The sequence below is a fragment of the Pelophylax lessonae genome (genome assembly GCF_965119305.1).
Source record: "Pelophylax lessonae genome assembly, chromosome: 2".
Taxonomy (NCBI): Eukaryota; Metazoa; Chordata; class Amphibia; order Anura; family Ranidae; genus Pelophylax; species Pelophylax lessonae.
Genome location: NC_138769.1, coordinates 21,107,074 through 21,127,532, shown reverse-complemented (window position 1 = coordinate 21,127,532; position 20,459 = coordinate 21,107,074). Strand labels below are relative to the sequence as shown.

The 20,459-nt window shown below is 43.6% G+C and overlaps 1 protein-coding gene across 1 annotated transcript in view; it reads left to right on the top strand.

Annotated features, from left to right (window-relative positions):
• The window catches only part of LOC309547924 (cystatin-B-like), a gene marked incomplete at its 5' end in the record, with an annotated part of 1,082,587 nt that overhangs the window by 1,612 nt on the left and 1,060,516 nt on the right, over nt 1–20,459 (top strand). Inside the window, one exon of the mRNA XM_082247922.1 lies at nt 5,501–5,602. Coding sequence (XP_082104048.1) covers nt 5,501–5,602 — 102 coding nt within the window. The remainder of the gene's footprint in view (nt 1–5,500; nt 5,603–20,459) is intronic.

The following is a 20,459-nucleotide window of genomic DNA, read 5'->3' as shown; positions in this document are numbered from 1 at the left end:
CGGAGCCGTCTGACACCTGCATTGGCTTTCCCGCTGATGAGCAGGGATGGGAGTGTGGCGTGTGCTCGCCCCCCCCCCATTTCCAGGTAGGCAAACAATGACTTACCCCCCCCACCTCTGTCTCCCTGACTCCCCCCCACCTCTGTCTCCCTGACTCCCCCCCACCTCTGTCTCCCTGACCCCCCCTCTCCCTCTGTCTCCCTGACCCCCCCTCTCCCTCTGTCTCCCTGACCCCCCCTCTCCCTCTGTCTCCCTGACTCTCTCCCCCCCTCTCCCTCTGTCTCCCTGACTCTTCTCCCCCCCCCCTCTCCCTCTGTCTCCCTGACTCTTCTCCCCCCCCCTCTCCCTCTGTCTCCCTGACTCTTCTACCCCCCTCTCCCTCTGTCTCCCTGACTCTTCTCCCCCCCCCCCCTCCCTCTGTCTCCCTGACTCTCTCCCCCCCCCTCCCTCTGTCTCCCGGACACTCCCCCCCCCCCCTCTGTCTCCCTCACTCCTCAATGTAAGGTTAATGACACCCCCAGATTGGTTCAAAGATCGCAGTGCGAACTGTGAAATGGTGGAGGAATTCGTATCGCATAGGTGTGAACATCCATGCAATCCGATTCCAGTGTGGACCAAAAATAGGGACCTGCACCACTTGGTGCAAATGCGATTTCAGCCTTACAGTTTGTATGGCTAAAACTTACATTGCATGTGATCTGCACAGCAATGTGTTGTGAATCACATGGGATGTCTGACATTGCACAAGTGTGAACCAGCACTTAAAGTGGTATTAACCAGTTCTGGACGGGAAGGATTTGCCGCTTTAATGACCAGGCTATATTTTGTGATTCGGCACTGCGTTACTTTAGCAGACAATTGCGCGGTCATGCGATGCTGTACCCAAAAAAATTGATGTCGTTTTCCCACAAACAGAGCTTTCTTTTGGTGGTATTATCACCTCTGCTTTTTAATTTTGTTTTTTTTTTTTGTTTTCTATAAACATTTTTCACATTCTGTTATGTAACATTCTCAAAAAAAAATTTAAAATCTAAATTTTTCATCCTTTTAGTCCAATTATTTTTCTGCTACATACTGTATTTTTGTTAAAAAAAAAAAACAAAAAACGCAATAAGTGGATTTTGATTGGTTTGCGCAAAAGTTATCACGACTACAAGGGAGAGATTTAATTTATGTAATTTTTTTTTTTTTTTTTTTTTTACTAATGGCGGCGATCTGCATTTTTTTTTTTCCCCCGGGACTGAGACATTGCGGCGGACAGATTGGACCTCTAACTGACATTTTTGACACTTTTGGGGGTCCAGTGACATTGCTACAGTAATCAGTGCTAAAAATATGCACTGTCGCTGTACTAATGACACTGGCAGAGAAGGGGTTAACCCTGTGGGTGATCAAAGGGTTAAATGTGAGCCTAGGGGAGTGATTCTAAAGCTGGATACACACTATCCAACTTCTGTGGTTGGATTTCCTTCAGATTTACCTTTTCTATGTAGTATAAGGGCCTGCCAGATTGCATACAAATTGAAAGTGTTTAGGTTTGACCTCATATTATATGGTTTTGGTAAATCTAAAGGAAAAAGTCTTCAGAAAATCTTATAGTGTGTATAGCCCATAACTGTGTTGGGGGGGGGGGGGGGTTGGGGCGTGGCTTCTGAAATGTATTTTATGATATGATACATGATCTTGTATCATAAAATACATATTGCCATAGTGAATAAATACATAAATTGTGAAGTCTACGTATAGATCCCACATGTGAATAACACTCTCAGTGAGTATAGGAAAGGTTTTCCTCCCAAGCATGCAGAAGCACTATGCACTCACCAGACTTATTGACCCCTATTATAGGGAGTCAAATTCCGCATATGGGAAAATCCAAGATGTCATACATGAGGTCAAAGGAATGATTTCAAACAGCTGCTGTCATCCATTCTAATTTAATTATTTATTAATTAAAAAATGTCTATATTCTCTTATCCTAGTCAAAGCTCCAGTGTTGCCATATTGAGGGAGATGGGAAAACACTCTCATGGTGCAGTATTTCAAATCCTTTATTTTGAAGGTTGTATTGCACTTGCGTCAAAGACAGGGATCAGTATTGTAGAGGAATCGCTGGCTAGCACTCCAGCTGACCGGAAATTGTGTATCTCAAATGCCACCCAATGCCGTTTCGTCAGCCTACATCAGGGTTTTTGGCAAAATACCAAATTCACTCCAAATTGCCCAAAAATTGGATCAAACTTGCCTTTTTTTTTTTTTTGCGTTGCCCAAAGGCACAAGTTTATTAGGCACAGTGGGCCAGCCTCCTAACTGGTATCAGTTGATGGGGAGGATGACACTGGGCACCTATGGACATCTTTGCTTGCCCCTCTTCATCAGCACTGGTCAGGCTAGTTGAATGAGGGAGAATAAATCCCCACTAATATGTGTCCTTCGTGTGTAGGTGTTGCTGCCATTTGTAAAGCTAGAAGTTTCGTTTTTTAGAATGGTGTGCTGTGACTGAAAAAGGTTGACACTGTCCTAGGGTGTCCTGTGCCTTTCCCCCCCCCCCCCCGCACTTTTCTGTTGTGGGCAATAAAATCTTGTAATTGGTGCCCAGCTTTCTGCAAATATCCACACCCACCATGCCACAGAACCAGCACCGAGGTGAAATGTCAGCCCTCCCTGTTGTCGGCGCTACATTTTAGAACACTGATATCAAAATTAAAAACAAAAAATGAAGTGGACCCCCTTCATTAAAAATCACAGCACCACGCAGCTCTACATGCTGATAGGAAATGCCCTTGCATTCAATTTAAAAAAAAAAAAAAAAAAAATTCTATACAATTTTTCCACTTCCCGGTTGAGTGAGGCACTGGTGTCCCCCTGGCCTCAGAGCTGCATCCTGGGAATTTCCTGTCTCATGTTCCAGGAAATAATATGGAATTATTCTGTTCTTGGTAAAATGGTAAATATGAGAATAATGGGAGGGAGAAGTAATGGTGTGTAAAGCATACAGATTGCAATGATTGAGTATATATCAGTGTTCAACCTTTTTTCAGTCAAGGCACACTTTAATATTTTAATCTAGACCATCTCAAGGCACCCCATTCTAAAATGTAAAATAGTTTTACATAATGCAAACATCCACATGCCAGACACCCAAGATTAGGTCATTTATTCTTCCAAAACAAATACATTTTTCCACACTGGTACTGACTAGTATTCCCACAGAGGGTCAAACAAGGATGCTGTGGAGGCAACATACTGTACATCCTCATTAACTGATGCCATTGGTTGTTAGGATGCAAGAAAGTCGTAATGGTGCATACCAAACCTGTGGCTTTGTGTAAGTCAGGCCTAATCCACCTGCTGGCTTGTACACAACTTATCAAGCTTTAGGTGTTATGTCAAGGCACCCCAGGGTGCCTGAGCACCCTGGTTGAAAAAGGCTGTTGTAGATTGCCATTACTAAAGGAAAAAAAAACTTGCCCCATTAACCTCTTCAGCTCTAGATTTTACTCCCTTCATGATGGGCCATTTTTTTTGCAATACGGCATTGCGTTAAACTGCTAATTGCATGGTCATGCAACACTTTACCCAAATAAAATGTGTCCTTTTATGGGTGCTTTTTGATCACCTTCTGTGGTTGTTTTGTTTGTGCTAAAAGCAAAAAAGACCAATTTTGGAAACTATACTTTTGGCTATAAAACATTCCCAATAAGTTACATTTCTTTACCAGTTTAGGCCAATCCATATTCTGCTACATATGTTTGGTAAATAAAAACCCAATAAGCATATAATAAATGGTTTGCGCAATTATTATTGCGTCTCCAACTATGGGATATTTTTATGGCATTTGTATGTGGTTTTTTTACACTAGTAATGTGTCCTAGGGAGTGCTTGCTAACTGTGGGAAGGCAGAAACATGTGATCCCTATCTTGCCTTGTTTTACGTAGGCACACCACAGTTCAGCCTCTTGGTAATGATAGGACATCGGGTTTGCTGGACCCGCTGATTGGCTCCTGCTGTGTCCAATCACAGCGGAGCTGGTGGAGCGTGCGCGACCCGGAAGTGCAGAATCATGTACATCATTCTCCACATAAGGAGCCGCTGCCCCACAGTAAATATTCATGGGGCAGTCAGCAAGTGGGTAAAGCTAAAATCCAGCATATAAGACAAAATATTGCAACTCTATATCTAAAATGGATTTTTAGAATTTAAAGTATCCTTTAAACTGGTGGAGGGAGAAGCCGCACACTGAGCCAATCAGTTGTACTATAAGGCAAGGAGCCTACTGATAGAGGAGTGGTGTGACAGAAGCTGTCTGCTGCTTCTCCTTTCTGTCCAGTTAAAGGCTTGGGTGGGGCGGTAGGGTGACTACTTGTCCCAGTGGTGACAATTCCTCATTTTGCAGGTCGGTCCCGGGCACCTTCATTCGGACAATAGGAATGAAATTGATACATATTGGGGGGTGTGGTTTGGCATGCGATGGGGAATGGAGCTCTTTCAGCTCCCCAGCCAGCTTGCAGGCTCTTATCCTGGGCCACCATCGGGGGGGGGGGGGGGGTACAGCCAATACACCTGTAGGGGGCCTGGACGCAGGATTGCCAACTGTGGGGGTGGGCGGAGTGCAGTCAGTGGTGTCTTGGCACGTTTTACAAATGGTTAAGGAGGACTGGAGGGGGCTTGGCATGAGAATCTTTTTCACTGGAGCTCCCGTCCCGCTACCTAGCCTCTCCCTGGCTGCAATACTGCCTGCATCAACTGCTCCATCCTCTGCCAGTGTGCCTGGAACTGCTGTTCCACTGTGCCCTCCGGTGTAGGCTCCCAGTGGCATACCAACGGGGGGGGGGGGCAGCCTGCCCTGGGTGCCACCCACTGGGGGGTGCCCACTGGCTCTGCAGTTAGTCCGCACTGCTTGCGGGAAGGTAAGTGCCCAAAATGTCTCCGTGTGCCTGGATAGGAGGAGCGGTGGGGGCAGCTGCATATAGAGGAACTGATCTTTCCATGTTCCTCCTGCAGCTGTTGAATGCCTGATTCTCCTCCTCCTTTCTGCAGGCATTCGGCAGTTGCAGGAGGAATATGGAAAGATCAATTCCTCTAAACACAGCTGCCTCACCGCTCCTCCTATACAAATTTTGCTGTCCAGCCCCCCCCCCTTTCCAGCAGCCCCCCTAGTGCTCTGTATTACCCCAGTGCTTTTCAGGTTCCCCCCATGCTCTGTCCCCCTGGATTTCCCTGCCCCCCCAGTGCTCTCCACCCCATGCTTTCCAACCCCCCTCTTAATTCTCTCAAGTTGTCCCCCCTGTGCTCTCTGCTTCCACTGTGCTCTCTGCCCCCCCCCCCCCCCAGTGCTCTCTATCTTCTATCATGTTTGCAGTCTGCTGCTGCCCATCTGGTTAGTCTGACCCTCTGCAGCAATGACTGTATTACAGCTCCTACTGAGTGCAGGTCTAGATTTGGGTCATTCCAATCCTAATACGGTTTTATTTATTTCCTAATACGGTTTTATTTCAGGTGAAGGCACAGTATGAAGAGCAGTCCGGGTCGAACGCCGGGGAATTTAAGGCAATCCTCGTCAGTACTCAGGTTGTTGCTGGAACAAATTACTTTTTCAAGGTAATGTTTTGGGTTTTAGATAATGTTGGTTTAGGGCTCAATGCTCTAATGCCCTCCCACTATAGCACTTATACATTTACTGTATATAGCTCTGACATATACTGCAGTGCTGTAAAGGGAACACTGAGCCATTTACATTTGTTTGCACCAGAGGAGCTTACACTCTAATGTCCCCTCTTACTGCCTGGGCAAGGTCATCCAGGGCAAAGATTCAAAATTGTGCCCCCTCCCGTTCATGATGTGCAAGCTTGGGGAATCCTACATCCGGCAGTCCCCCACTTGTTAAAATCACTGTCACTACTCTTTGTCAGCAACAGAAGGAAGGTGTCCCATCCGTACAGTAAACCATTGTGCCCAGGGCATCCATCCCTCTCCTCACCAGTTGCACACTCCTTACCAGTCGCACACTGGTCACTTTTTCCACATTATGTTAGTCTTATTTCAAAATGGATTGCATTCATTGTTTTTCCTCAATTCTACAAGCAATACCCCGTAACGTGAAAGTTTGTTTGAAGTCTTTGTAAATTAAAAATTGAAAAATGAAATATATAAGTACACAGACTTTGCCATGACACTCAAGAATTGAGTTCAGGTGCATCCTGTTTCCACTCATCATCCTTGAGATGTTTCTACAAGGAGTCCAGTTGATTGGAGTCCAGTTGATTGGAGTCCAGTTGATTGGAGTCCAGTTGATTGGAGTCCAGTTGATTGGAGTCCAGTTGATTGGAGTCCAGTTGATTGGAGTCCAGTTGATTGGAGTCCAGTTGATTGGAGTCCAGTTGATTGGGAAAGGTGTGTGTGTGTGTGTGTTCTTGGGGAAGGGTACAAGAAAATGCGGCCTCCATCATCCATAAATTGAAGTCTGGAACCACCAGGACTCTTCCCAATCAAACTGAGTGAGCGGGGAAGAAGAGCCTTAAGCCCCGTACACACGCACAGATTGTTGGCCGTAAATTGTCGGCCAACGTCCGATCGGGCTGATTGTAGGCTTGTTAGTATGATGCTTTCGACAACCAACTGCGAATTTTCGGCCGTAAAAAATCTGGTGTGCATGCTATAAAATTTTTGTTGGCCAACAACAGAACGGCTGATTGTTCCTCAGTCATTACAGATTTCGGCAGACAAAAATCAGATGAGCAAGACTGGGCATGCTCAGAAGAAAAAACACACGGAAAGTCAATCATCACATGACATCACTTCTGAAGTTGGTTTTTGTTGCAGAGAGAGAGAGCATCTCTATAGCACTCCACCAATCAGGCATGTATGGTAGTGGGCCAGACAGAAGCCACTCAGTAAAAGGCACATGACAGCCCACCTGGAGTTTGCCAAAAAGAACCTGAAGACCATGAGAAACAATCCTCTGGCTTGATAAAACTAAGATTGAACTTTGACCTGAATGGCAAGAGTCATGTCTGGAGGAAACCAGGCACTGTTTATCACCTGGCCAATACCATCCCTATGGTGAAGCATCGTGCTGTGGGGATGTTATTCATGGCCAATAAACTCCCCAGTCCTTAATACCATTGAGAACGTGTGGCCATTCCTCGAGGCAGGTGAACAAAAACATTGTGAAGCTCCCAGAATTGATTATGCAAGAATGGGCTGCCATCAGTCAGGATGTGGCCCAGAAGTTGACAGCATGCCAGGGGGAATTGCAGAGGTCTTCAAAAAGGGTCAACACTGCAAATATAGACTTTGTAGACTTAATTTCATTGTCAAAAGCCTTTGACACTTATGAAATGTTTCAACTTCAGTATACCATACGTTTGGCCATGGCTGTATATTCTCACCTGGAGTTGAGCAGAAGAATTTGGTTTCCTCAGCTGACACTGTAGTGGTGTGCCCCTTTATCCAGATTCAGGTGCACTCAACTCCCCACAATCCTCTGGGCTCCCAGCATCCCCTGAGCTCCCTGGACACGCCCAGGGAGTATAAATGCCAGCTTCCTGTGCTCAGAGATGCTTCCTGATGGGACAGCAGTGACTGGGTCCTCCCTTGTTAAGTCTGGTGTGCGGGCCACCAGCAGGGAGAACAAGAGCATGCAGCATCTATACTAGCCCCAGTCACTGGAGAGGACTTTTACAGTCCACGTGGAGAAGCTGTCCAAGCAGTGGGGGGTTGGGCCTATCTACAGCCCCTAGAGCCTCCTGAACAAAGTTGGCATCGGCAGTGCCAGTGTGACATCTGTGCCAGCAGGAAATCTCCTCAGCTCAGTCTGCTGAATGAGCAATTAATATCTTGGGACACTTGAGAGTTCTTTAGCTCTCTAATAGGGTTGAGCGGACACCTGGATGTCCGTGTTCGGCGGGTTCGGCCGAACTTTAAAAAAAAGTCCGGGTCCATGTCCCGGACTTTTGCCGAACTTTTCCCGAACACCGAACCCCATTGAAGTCAATGGGGACCCGAACTTTAAGGCACTAAAATGGCTCTAAAACACCAATGGAAAGGGCTAGAGTGCTGCAAATGGCAGCAAAACGTAGTTAAGAGCATGGCAAGTGCTCTGCAAACAAATGTGGATAGGGAAATAACTTAAAACAACAAAAAAAAAAAAACAGAAAAATAAAACAATGTTCTTCATCTCTGAAGGACGAGGCCCATATGGAGTAGGAGGGAGGTTGAGGTGGTGGAGGATGTGGCGGTGTCATAGGCGTGCGCACAGGGTGTGCCGGGTGTACCTGGGCACACCCTAATCACCTAGGGCACATAGCATTATCGCTCTGTTTGCCAGTGAGGAGATGGGAAAGATCTCCCTCGCACCTGCTCTGCTCTATTTCTCTTTGCCAGCAGGGAAAGTAATGCATCGGGGCCATGTACATGTAGGCAAACACATGCATGTGTATTCAAACTTTGGGGTGCACACCCTAATGCAATAGGCTGCGCACACCTATGGGGTGAAGGCAGCTGCAGTGGCAGCTCCTTCAGTCCGTGCTGCTAGCGGGGGGCGGAGCCGGGATGGGAAGAAGGGGGCGGAGCCTCGCGGGGAGGGGCAGAGCCTCGGCGGGAAGAAGGGGGCGGAGCCTCGGCGGGAAGAAGGTGAGTGCGTTCCCATTGCTCAAGTGTGTGTGCTGGATAGGAGGGGGGTGGGGAAGCTGCATATAGAGGGATTCATCTTTCCCTATTCTTTCTGCAGCTGCTGAATAACTGATTCTCCTCCTCTCCCTCCTGCAGGAAGAATAGGGAAAGATCAATTCATCTATATGCAGCTGCCCCATCCCCCTCCTATACAACTTCTTTTGCTAGCCCCCCGGTGCTCGTAATCCCCCCCTCTGCTCTTAGCCCCCCCCAAAGGCACTAGACCCCCCTGTTCTTTAGCACCCCCCATGCTCTTCAGCCCCCCACAGTGCTTTTCATCTCCCTCCCCCAAGTGCTCCCTGTCCCCCCCAGTGCTCTCCACCCCCTGGTTTTCCTTGCCCGCCCCCTAAGTGCTCCCTGTCCCCCACCCAGTGCTCTCCACCCCCCTGGTTTTCCCTGCCGCCCCCCCAGTGCTCTCCACCCCCTGGTTTTCCTTGCCCGCCCCCCAAGTGCTCGCTGTCCCTCCCAGTGCTCTCCACCCCCCTGGTTTTCCCTGCCGCCCCCCAAGTGCTCTCCACCCCCCTGGTTTTCCCTGCCCGCCCCCCAAGTGCTCGCTGTCCCTCCCAGTGCTCTCCACCCTCCTGGTTTTCCGTGCTCGCCCCCCCCCAGTGCTCCCCCCCCCGCGCCTTCCAACCCCCCTACAATGCTTTCCAAATCCCCTCTTTATTCTCTCCAGCCCCCCCCCCCACCGTGCCCTTCAGCTCCTCCAGTGCTCTCTGCTTGCCCTGTGCTCTCCGGCCCCCCTAGTGCTCTTCTATCTTCTATCATGTCCTCAGTCTCCGAGCATCTCCTGTATCATGTCCTCAGTCTCTGACCATCTCCTGTATCATGTCTGCAGTCTCTGACCATCTCCTGTACCATGTCTACAGTCTCTGACCATCTCCTGTATCACATCTGCAGTCTCTGACCATCTCCTGTACCATGTCTACAGTCTCTGACCATCTCCTGTATCACGTCTGCAGTCTCTGACCATCTCCTGTACCATGTCTACAGTCTCTGACCATCTCCTGTATCACGTCTGCAGTCTCTGACCATCTCCTGTATCATGTCTACAGTCTCTGACCATCTCATGTATCACGTCTGCAATCTCTGACCATCTCATGTATCATGTTTGCAGTCTCTGACCATCTCCTGTACCATGTCTACAGTCTCTGACCATCTCATGTATCATGTTTGCAGTCTCTGACCATCTCCTGTATCACGTCTGCAGTCTCTGACCATCTCCTTTATCATGTCTGTAGTCTCTGACCATCTCCTGTATCACGTCTGCAGTCTCTGACCATCTACTGTATCATGTCTGCAGTCTCTGACCATCTACTGTATCCTGTCTGCAGTCTCTGACCATCTCCTTTATCATGTCTGTAGTCTCTGACCATCTCCTGTATCACGTTTGCAGTCTCTGACCATCTCCTTTATCATGTCTGTAGTCTCTGACCATCTCCTGTAAACACATTGCTAATAATATTAGCTATCTATTTATGCTGAAGGTAGGACTGTGCAGGGGAGGCAGAGAGTGCAAAAGGGGGAACTGTGATTAGAGAGACAGGGGGCAGACTGCAAGGGGCACTGTGATTGGGGGGGGGGGGGCTGTGAATTTTGTGCAATAAATATTCCTGAAAACATTACAAATTTTTGTGGGTGCTTACATTTTAAAGTTGGGGGGGGGGGGGGTGCCAGATATAGGATCCGCCCGGGTGCCAAATTCTCTAGGTACGCCACTGCACACACACTGAGCAGCTCTTGCAAGTCTCACTGTCTGCTGAATGTGAAACTCCCCCTCTCCCCTGTTAGTGTCCATAAGTGGTGCCCAGTAGTGCCACCTATCAGTGCCCAGTAGTGCCACCTATCAGTGCCCACCAGTGCCACCTATCAGTGCCCACCAGTGCCACTTCATCAGTGCCCATCAGTGTCACCTAATAGTGCCTATCAGTGCCCAGCAGTGCCGCCTCATCAGTGCCACCTATCAGTGCCCACCAGTGCCGCCTCATCAGTGCCCATCAGACACATCTAACAGTGCCTATCAGTGCTTCCTATCAGTGCCACCAATCAGTGCCCACCAATGCCGCCTATCAGTGCTGCCAATAAGTGCTGCCTATCAGTGCCACCTATCAGTACCCATCAGTGCAGCCTCATCAGTGCCAGTCAGTGCTGAGAACAAGCGCCTATTAGTGCTGCCTATCAGTCCATATCAGTGCCTCACATGTAATTTCACCTGTAATACTCATCAAAAGGAAAATAAGGCATACATCTTTTTCAAAACTTAGCAGTGATGGTGGAACCCCTCTACAGATATTTGCCATACAATTTAACTTAAATGCAAAAACCTTTTAGTGTCCCAATACTTTTGACAAGTGTTTATGTGTGTGTGTGTGTATGTGTATATATATATATAGTGTGTGTATGTGTGTGTGTGTGTGTGTATGTATATATATATATATATATATATATATATATATATATATATATATATATATATATATACACACGCATGTGTGTTTGAGCTTTGGGGTGCACACCCTAATGCAATAGGCTGCGCACGCCTATGACCATTACATAACACTACCTCCATGATTTCTTCTAATATGCTGCTCAGTTTACCACTATCCTGATCCAGCTTGATGGGGAGTTGTTCTGAATCCTATTTTATGCTTACAATGGTCAGCTTCGTTTATGTAAAGCCTTTATAAGCAATTACAGCAAGCAGTTTCCTTTTAGGATAAAGGGTTAGCTGGAGTTTGGCTTTAATTCTAATGTATTTGAGTGAGTCCTAGTACAGCTAACACTCCCCTCCACCACTAACACTGCTGCTGTCCAAAGGTGCGCCTTCATCCAGAGTGGGGTGGAGGGGGCATGCTTTACAGGATGTTACTGGCCAGATCACCAGGTGAAGAGGGCAAGAGCCTAAAGAAAAACAAATGCAGCCACCACATCAATTGGGAAACTGCAATAAATTTGGTTTTGGGTTTAATACTGCTTTTAACTCAATGTATTAGCCTTATATTCTGAGAACGTCTCTGGCTGGATCATGATTGGGATATTACTGTATGAAAATCATAAAATATGATCCCATTGTACTTCCTTTTATGACAACCACCGTACAATCACCCCTGTTGCCTTGATCCTCCCTAGCATCTTGCCACCTCCCCATTGTCAGATCTTTCTCCCTGCCTTCAGCTCCAGCACTTCTAAAACTAGATCAAGACATCTTGTGCTGCTCCATGCTCCTAACCCCTCTCCTCCCTTCTCTTCACCCCTTCTAATGCTGCTGCCCCCTGTCCATCACCCAAGCTACAATCACTGCTCCACACCCCCTCCATGGTAATGTCCTTCTCTTCACTTTACCATCCAACACTGGGGGGGGGGGGGGTTCCCATTCCAAAGCTGTGGTTTCCTGCTCCTCACCCCTCCCTATCCCACACTTGTCAATGCCACCTTGTGCTGCTGGTCACCACCCCACACCAGGGGACTTTATAAAGCTCTGACATATTCCCCCAATGATGTACAGATAACACTGCTACATATCAGTCTATGCACCAGAGGAGCTTCTACTCTCCAACGTCACACTAATTTACATTTTATATAGCTGACCTATTCCATAGTGCTGTACAGACAACATTCCAGCAGTGATGTCAGTTCTTCCCTAAAGCTACTTGCACTCTAATGTCCTCTATGTCAATCCTTGATTTTACAATCTAAAGTAGACACCAGAGTATCTCAACCATTATTTCGAATAGAACACCTAACCTATAATCGGTTGGAAAATTCCCCCTTTAACCTTGAAATTTGTCTGATCTTTTCAGGTTGACATTGGAGATGGCACTTATAGCCATGTTAGAGTCTTCGAACCTCTGCCTGGTTCAGATGATGGACCGACTTTGGTGTCTTACCAGTCAGATAAGACCAAGGATGATAAACTGGATTATTTCTAAGATGGTGATTGAGAGCTGATTACAGTGGTCAGGAACACCACCTCCCCTTCTTCTTCTTCTTTTTTTTTTTTAAAGCGCCTGAAAGTACATAAATCTGTTCCAGAAATGCACTTGTGACAACTCTCAATATTTTTGTGTCCTGACTTTAAACCTGAACTCTAAAGATGTAAGATTTGATGTGTATCAGTAAAATCCTGTTCAGTGTTTACCTTGTTCACTGTAATAAACTCTGAAATACAATGAAATTTTGGTAATGTTTTTGTTTCCTACATCTGCAAATGCATGTAAAGCCACACTTCACATCAACCCACCTAGTGCAGTTTTTAACCTTAAATCTGAGCTCCCAACACAGATGTAGCTAGAACCTTCAGGGCCCCAGTGCAAGAAACCATGAAAGGCCCCTGACCTGGACCCTTCCCACTGATCCCAGGGCCCATGTTACTTTTTTGCAGGGCTTTGGTGAAATATTAGGTCTAAATAGTCCCCTGATGTGTTTTTTTTATATTTTTATTTTTTTTTTACATTGGATCCATCAGTCCCTTTCTATGCAGCCATAAGCTGCACAACATGAATGTACCGGAATAGCTCTGTGCATCCATAAATTGAGGCATAGTAAACACTTTAATATGGATCAAACCAAAATTCGATCACGGACTAGTCATTAAGACAAGGAGGCTCCTTGACTAACACTCCATCCTAAAGGATCCCCTGCAGCAGCCAGTGGGAGAGGGGAACCCAGTAGAGGGGCAAGGGAAGTACACTGGAGCCCCATACAGGGATGGAGTGAAATGTGGTGGAACTGATGCCTGCAATACCCCCCCACCAGCAATGGGTTTCTTGCATGCTGCTGCGCGCCCCCCCCCCATCCAGGCATACAGGGGCTGTATGGTACAGGGATGCAATGGTGACCCCTGCCCCCTTAAATAATTGCCTTAGTGCTGCAAGTAAGCACTACCTACTTTTTGCCTAGGCCCAACTACCACCTAGCCCACAAGCAGGAGTTAGTGTTTTGCTGAGGCACATGAAAATTCCAAAAATAGACCACACTCAAGGTGTTTAAGATGAAAACGATCAAACTCCTTTATTCTTCATAGATGAAGCAGACAGACAGTACAATGCACAAACAGACGTGTCGGGTTGACGCGTTTCACGGTGTAAATCGCTTACTCATAACCACACACGATGAGATTGTGGATGCTGGCAAGCATTTGTAGATAAACCAGGCAGGTGGTAGCCAGGAAGCGTAATCGCACACCTTGAGTTAATTGATGAAAGAACAAATGCGAGCCAGACAATCCCTAATCCCATAGTGAAGACAATTAGTTACAAAAGCCTCCCTCTCTCTAGAGAAGGAGATGCATATAAGCAAACAATATAAAATCATATGATGAACATAGTCAAAACATAGGAAACCACAGGCTGTATATAAATGAAAAAATTACATTTCTAATTTGTGACCTCTGGTGACGAAGAAAAATGTGTATATAATAACCAAAGACGTTAAAAAAATCTCTCATGCCAATTGGTGGCTATGTAGAGCCCATATAATGTAAAGGAGAAGAAAGCTGTGTATGTTGATGTTGGTCTCATCAGATAACAACACCTATGCATGGGTAAACACACAAACGAGAGAATTGAAACGTCTAGAATGGTGTGTAAGAGAAAAAAATAGATAATATGTAAAAGGTGAATATACATGGAGATATAAGATGTATATAAAGTGAAAAAATATATATAAAAAAAATATATGTATATATAATATATATGTGAACCACACATTAAACATTATACGTATGATATTTGTTTTAAAAAGTATATAGAACACTATCAATATGTATGTAGCATGTGTGAAAGTGATAAACAGATTAATGATGTGAGAATATGTGGAAAGGGATGTGAAATGAAGAGTATTGATGTGTGTATATATAAAGCCAAAAGTGAAAATAAAAATAAAACACCAGAGGGCAAACAGTTAAAAGCCTGTAAGTTCCATTTGTAAACATTATCTAGACTGGCATTGATCTCAAGTATGTAAAATTGATGCTGATGTCAACAATAAACATAGATCAAATCGCAATCGTAGAGAGAACATAAAAGAAAGTTAATCATATTTCTCTCTCTCTCCACGATTGCATATGTAAAAAATATATATGATAAATATACTCATAATATATAAAGGGGTGACCAATTGAATGTATGTGGACAGATATAATATGTAATATAAAATAGATAAAACCTAAACACATCTTGGTTATAAAAACCAATATAGAGTACATTATATATATATATATATATATATATATATATATATAGACATCAAAAACATCAAAGAGATCAGTGCCAATAAATGGGAAGTCCCCCCTATCGCAGATAACGAAAATCCAAAATCTAAAATCTAGAAATTGTCACTCGGACAGCATAGTAACCCTAAAAATGAGCCAATTGGTGAATGATCATACATGACTATGGGTAAAGTGACTAGTGCAAAGTGGAGGAACTCCCAGAAAAAGAGAAGAAAAGAGAGGAGAATCCCAAGACCTCCCAAAAAATATATAGATATATAAATGTCTCCGGAAAGGCTCAGTCTGTTATGTCACTTCTCCGGACATATCGGCTCAAAGATTTCACTACAAAAGCCTCAAAACTCACTAATATGAAACCAATGTTTGGAGTAAATGTGTAAAACAAGTTTGTTGGTGTCTATAATCGACAAAGTGATATACAGACATATACTGAGGAAATCGTACCGATATATATCTGTCCAGGAAAAAGCGAGAATACACAGAACATGTAGACTAAAGGGAGAAAAGGGGGGGGAGGGGTATTTATTGGGGGACCGAGGAGCTTATTGAAGGGAACCAGAGAGATCCAATAAAGGAAAAGAGGCAGAGAGGGAGAGCAAAAAAAGGAGGGGGCTGAATTAAGCATAGTTAAAGAGAAAACAATAGTAAAACTGAAACAGACCCCATGAAAGGTATTTTAAACTTCCAAACTGTAAATAAATGCAATATAGGATATCCAAAAATGTAAGTCACTATGTTTACATGGACCGGGAGAATATAAGAACAACTCTTTTGAAAGGGAGTTCACTCATAAAAATGAGTGACGTCCCATTCAAAGTTGAGTCCCTGCGGTATGCGGGTTTGAAGCCTAAATATCCAAGAAACCTCTTTCTTACAAAGTAAATGAAAAACATCCCCACCTCTAATAGGTTTGGTGATGGGATCTATAACTTGGACCTGTACTAGAGAAGCATCTCCCTCATGATCATTATTGAAGTGGCGTGCCACATTAGTAGACTTTAGTAGTCTGATGTCACTTAAATGTTCCCTGAACCGTTCTTTGAGTTTACGGGTGGTCCTACCCACATATTGTATGGAACAAGCTTTACAAGTTATGAGGTATATGACATACTGTGTATTACAATAATAAAAACGTGTCCTTATGGAACGTTGAATGGATTAAAGTGAGCATGTGGGCAAAAATTTAAACCTTTTGAATTTAAATTTTTGCCCACATGCTCACTTTGATCCATTCGAGACCATTCTGAACATCAATAGGTTCGTCCGAAACCTGACATTAAAGAGACACTTTTTTAATCAGGACGATACCCTTTCTACTGGTGATAATCAAATTCATGCTAATGATTCCAATGATATTAAATCTACATTTCGTGAAGCATGTGCCATCACGGAATTTGAAGATCTGGCGATGGAAAATAAAGATCCTACACAAGAATGTGGTCAAGAAGGAACTAAAAAGATACCCATATCTACTTTTTCCAATTTTTATCCCTTACAATCGAGATCTTCCAATATGGATTTGTTTCAGAAATTGGTAGAGAAAGACTTGTTTATGCTAGCTGCTGCTACTCCTTCCTTTGTGTCTAAATCTTTAGATAATCTTACTAAAAAAGAAAGGGAATCTTTAAAATCCCTAAAAGAAGATATGTCCATCATCATTAGAAATGCTGACAAGGGGGGAGCAGTGGTTGTGCTAGATAGTGACACCTATAAACAAGAGGCTCTTAGACAGCTTGGTGATAAGCATACATATCAATCCTACTACCTTATTTAAAATGTAGCTTAAAACATTGGTAGACAAAGGAGCCGCCTTGGGTGTGTTCTCCATTAAGGAGACTGAAAAACTTGTTCCTGAGTTTCCCATCACACCCATATTCCACCATCTCCCCAAGGTCCACAAGGGTTTGGACCCGGTCTTGGGAAGACCCATTGTTTCGGGTATTGGGTCCCTCTGTGAAAGACTTGGGGAATGGTTGGATGGGCAACTACAGGATTTAGTGCAAAGCCTTCCAGGTTTTTTAAAAGACACCAAGCATTTACTTAATGTTATGGATGACGTATGGATGGAACAATACGTATGGATCACATGTGACGTATCCAGCCTGTATTCTTCAATACCTCACAACTTGGCATTACAGGCTATAAAAACCAGTTTAGTACATAACACCAATTTGTCTATAGACTTCCAATCATACATCCTTGAGGTTTTACATTTTCTTTTGACGCATAACTACTTTTCTTTTGATGGGGATTTCTACCTCCAAGGGTGTGGGGCAGCGATGGGAGCCAAGTTCTCCCCCTCTCTCGCCAATCTCTACATGGGATGGGGGAAGAGACCCCACATCTTTGGGGGTGGAAATCCCTTCAGAGATCAGATCGCTCTGTTCTATCGCTACATTGACGATCTGATCTTTGTCTGTCATCAGGATGTCAACTTGGATGCATTTTTTGAATATCTTAACAGTAATTCGTTAAATCTAAAATTTACAGGACACAGAAGTCCAGACAAGATTGAATTTCTGGATGTCACCTTGAGCCATTCAGGTAACAAAGTCATCTCTAACCTATACAGAAAACCATTGTCAGGAAATAGCCTATTACATGCTAAATCTAGTCATCCAATACACACAATAAAAGGGATTCCTGTTGGTCAGTTTTTAAGATTACGAAGGATATGTAGCAATATTTTGGATTTCAAACAGGAGGCCCTTTCCCTACAATCAAGGTTCCTCACCCGAGGATACCCGAGATGGATGATAAATAGAGCATACGTTCTGGTCCTCAATAGAGATCGTACCGACCTCTTGGATAAAAACAAACGTCCTGATACAAAAAATATCCAAACTAGAGTTAAAAATCAGGAGTTTAAAAATCGTACAAACCGCAATAAAAGGAAAAATTTAAATGAAATGAACATATGCAACATACCAGACCTGTTCCTTCTATTACGCTGTCCCTCCCATATAGTTTAGAATTTAATAAAGTTAAAACTATTATTCAGAAACATCTTTCTTCTAAATACTGATGATATATGTGCCAATATTCTAAACGAGGGAGTAAACATAGTGGCTAAAAGGGCAACCACTTTGAGCAACTCTTTGTCACCCAGTCTCTATTTGTCCAAGAAACAAACCAAATCCTTAACTTTGCTACACTGTAGGGGAAATTTTAAGTGTGGTATGACAGACTGTGTTACTTGTCCCCATATTATCCAAAGAGATACTTTCACCTCCTCTGTCTGTAACAAGACGTTCCATATGGACAAGTTTTTTAATTGTAATACACAGTATGTCATATACCTCATAACTTGTAAAGCTTGTTCCATACAATATGTGGGTAGGACCACCCGTAAACTCAAAGAACGGTTCAGGGAACATTTAAGTGACATCAGACTACTAAAGTCTACTAATGTGGCACACCACTTCAATAATGATCATGAGGGAGATGCTTCTCTACTACAGGTCCAAGTTATAGATCCCATCACCAAACCTATTAGAGGTGGGGATGTTTTTCATTTACTTTGTAAGAAAGAGGTTTCTTGGATATTTAGGCTTCAAACCCGCATACCGCAGGGACTCAACTTTGAATGGGACGTCACTCATTTTTATGAGTGAACTCCCTTTCGAAAGAGTTGTTCTTATATTCTCCCGGTCCATGTAAATATAGTGACTTACATTTTTGGATATCCTATATTGCATTTATTTACAGTTTGGAAGTTTAAAATACCTTTCATGGGGTCTGTTTCAGTTTTACTATTGTTTTCCCTTTAACTATGCTTAATTCAGCCCCCTCCTTTTTTGCTCTCCCTCTCTGCCCCTTTTCCTTTATTGGATCTCTCTGGTTCCCTTCAATAAGCTCCTCGGTCCCCCAATAAATACCCCCCCCCCCCCCGCCTTTTCTCCCTTTGGTCTACATGTTCTGTGTATTCTCGCTTTTTCCTGGACAGATATATATCGGTACGATTTCCTCAGTATATGTCTGTATATCACTTTGTCGATTATAGACACCAACAAACTTGTTTTACACATTTACTCCAAACATTGGTTTCATATTAGTGAGTTTTGAGGCTTTTGTAGTGAAATCTTTGAGCTGATATGTCCGGAGAAGTGACATAACAGACTGAGCCTTTCCGGAGACATTTATATATCTATACATTTTTTTGGGGGTCTTGGGATTCTCCTCTTTTCTTCTCTTTTTCTGGGAGTTTCTCCACTTTGCACTAGTCACTTTACCCATAGTCATGTATGATCATTCACCAATTGGCTCATTTTTAGGGTAATGCCCCATACACACGTACCGATTGTCGGCCGTAAATATTCGGCCGACGACCGATCGGCCGATTGTAGGCTTGTTAATATGATGCTTCCGACAGCGCATTTTCGGCCGAACAGAATCTGTTGTGCAGGCATTAAAATTTTTGTATGCCGACACCAGAACGGCCGATTGTTCGCCAGTCAGTACAGAATTCGGCCGACAATCAGCAGATTTGCAAGACTGGGCATGCTCATAGAAGAAAAAAAAGACAAGGAAAGTTAACCATCACATGACATCACTTCTGCAGTCGGCTGTTGTTGGCTGACAAAATTCGTGTGCAGTCTTTAGCACTTTTCAGCGGACAGGACATCCCTGGACAAAAGACGGCCGATCGGTACGTGTGTACGAGGCATTACTATGTTGTCTGAGTGACAATTTCTAGATTCTAGTTTTTGGATTTTGGTTATCTGGGATAGGGGGGACTTCCCATTTATTGGCACTGATCTCTTTGATGTTTTTGATGTCTATATATATATATATATATATATATAATGTACTCTATATTGGTTTTTATAACCAAGATGTGTTTATGTTTTATCTATTTTATATCACATATTATATCTGTCCACATACATTCAATTGGTCACCCCTTTATATATTATGAGTATATTTATCATATATATTTTTTACATATGCAATTGTGGAGAGAGAGAAATATGATTAACTTTCTTTTATGTTCTCTCTACGATTGCGATTTGATCTATATTTATTGTTGACATCAGCATCAATTTTACATACTTGAGATCAATGCCAGTCTAGATAATGTTTACAAATGGAACTTACAGGCTTTTAACTGTTTGCCCTCTGGTGTTTTATTTTTATTTTCACTTTTTCGCTCTATATATACACATCAATACTCTTCATTTCACATTGCTTTCCACATATTCTCACATCATTAATCTGTTTTTCACTTTCACACATGCTACATACATATTGATAGTGTTCTATATCCTTTTTAAAACAATTATCATACGTATAATGTTTAATGTGTGGTTCACACACTCGTTCACATATATATTATATATATACATATATTTTTATATATTTTTTTATATATATTTTTTCACTTTTTTTATATACATCTTATATCTCCATGTATATTCATACTTTTATTACATATTATCTATTTTTTTCTCTTACACACCATTCTAGACGTTTCAATTCTCTAGTTTATTGTGTGTTTACCCATGCATAGGTGTTGTTTTCTGATGAGACCAACATCAACATACACAGCTTTCT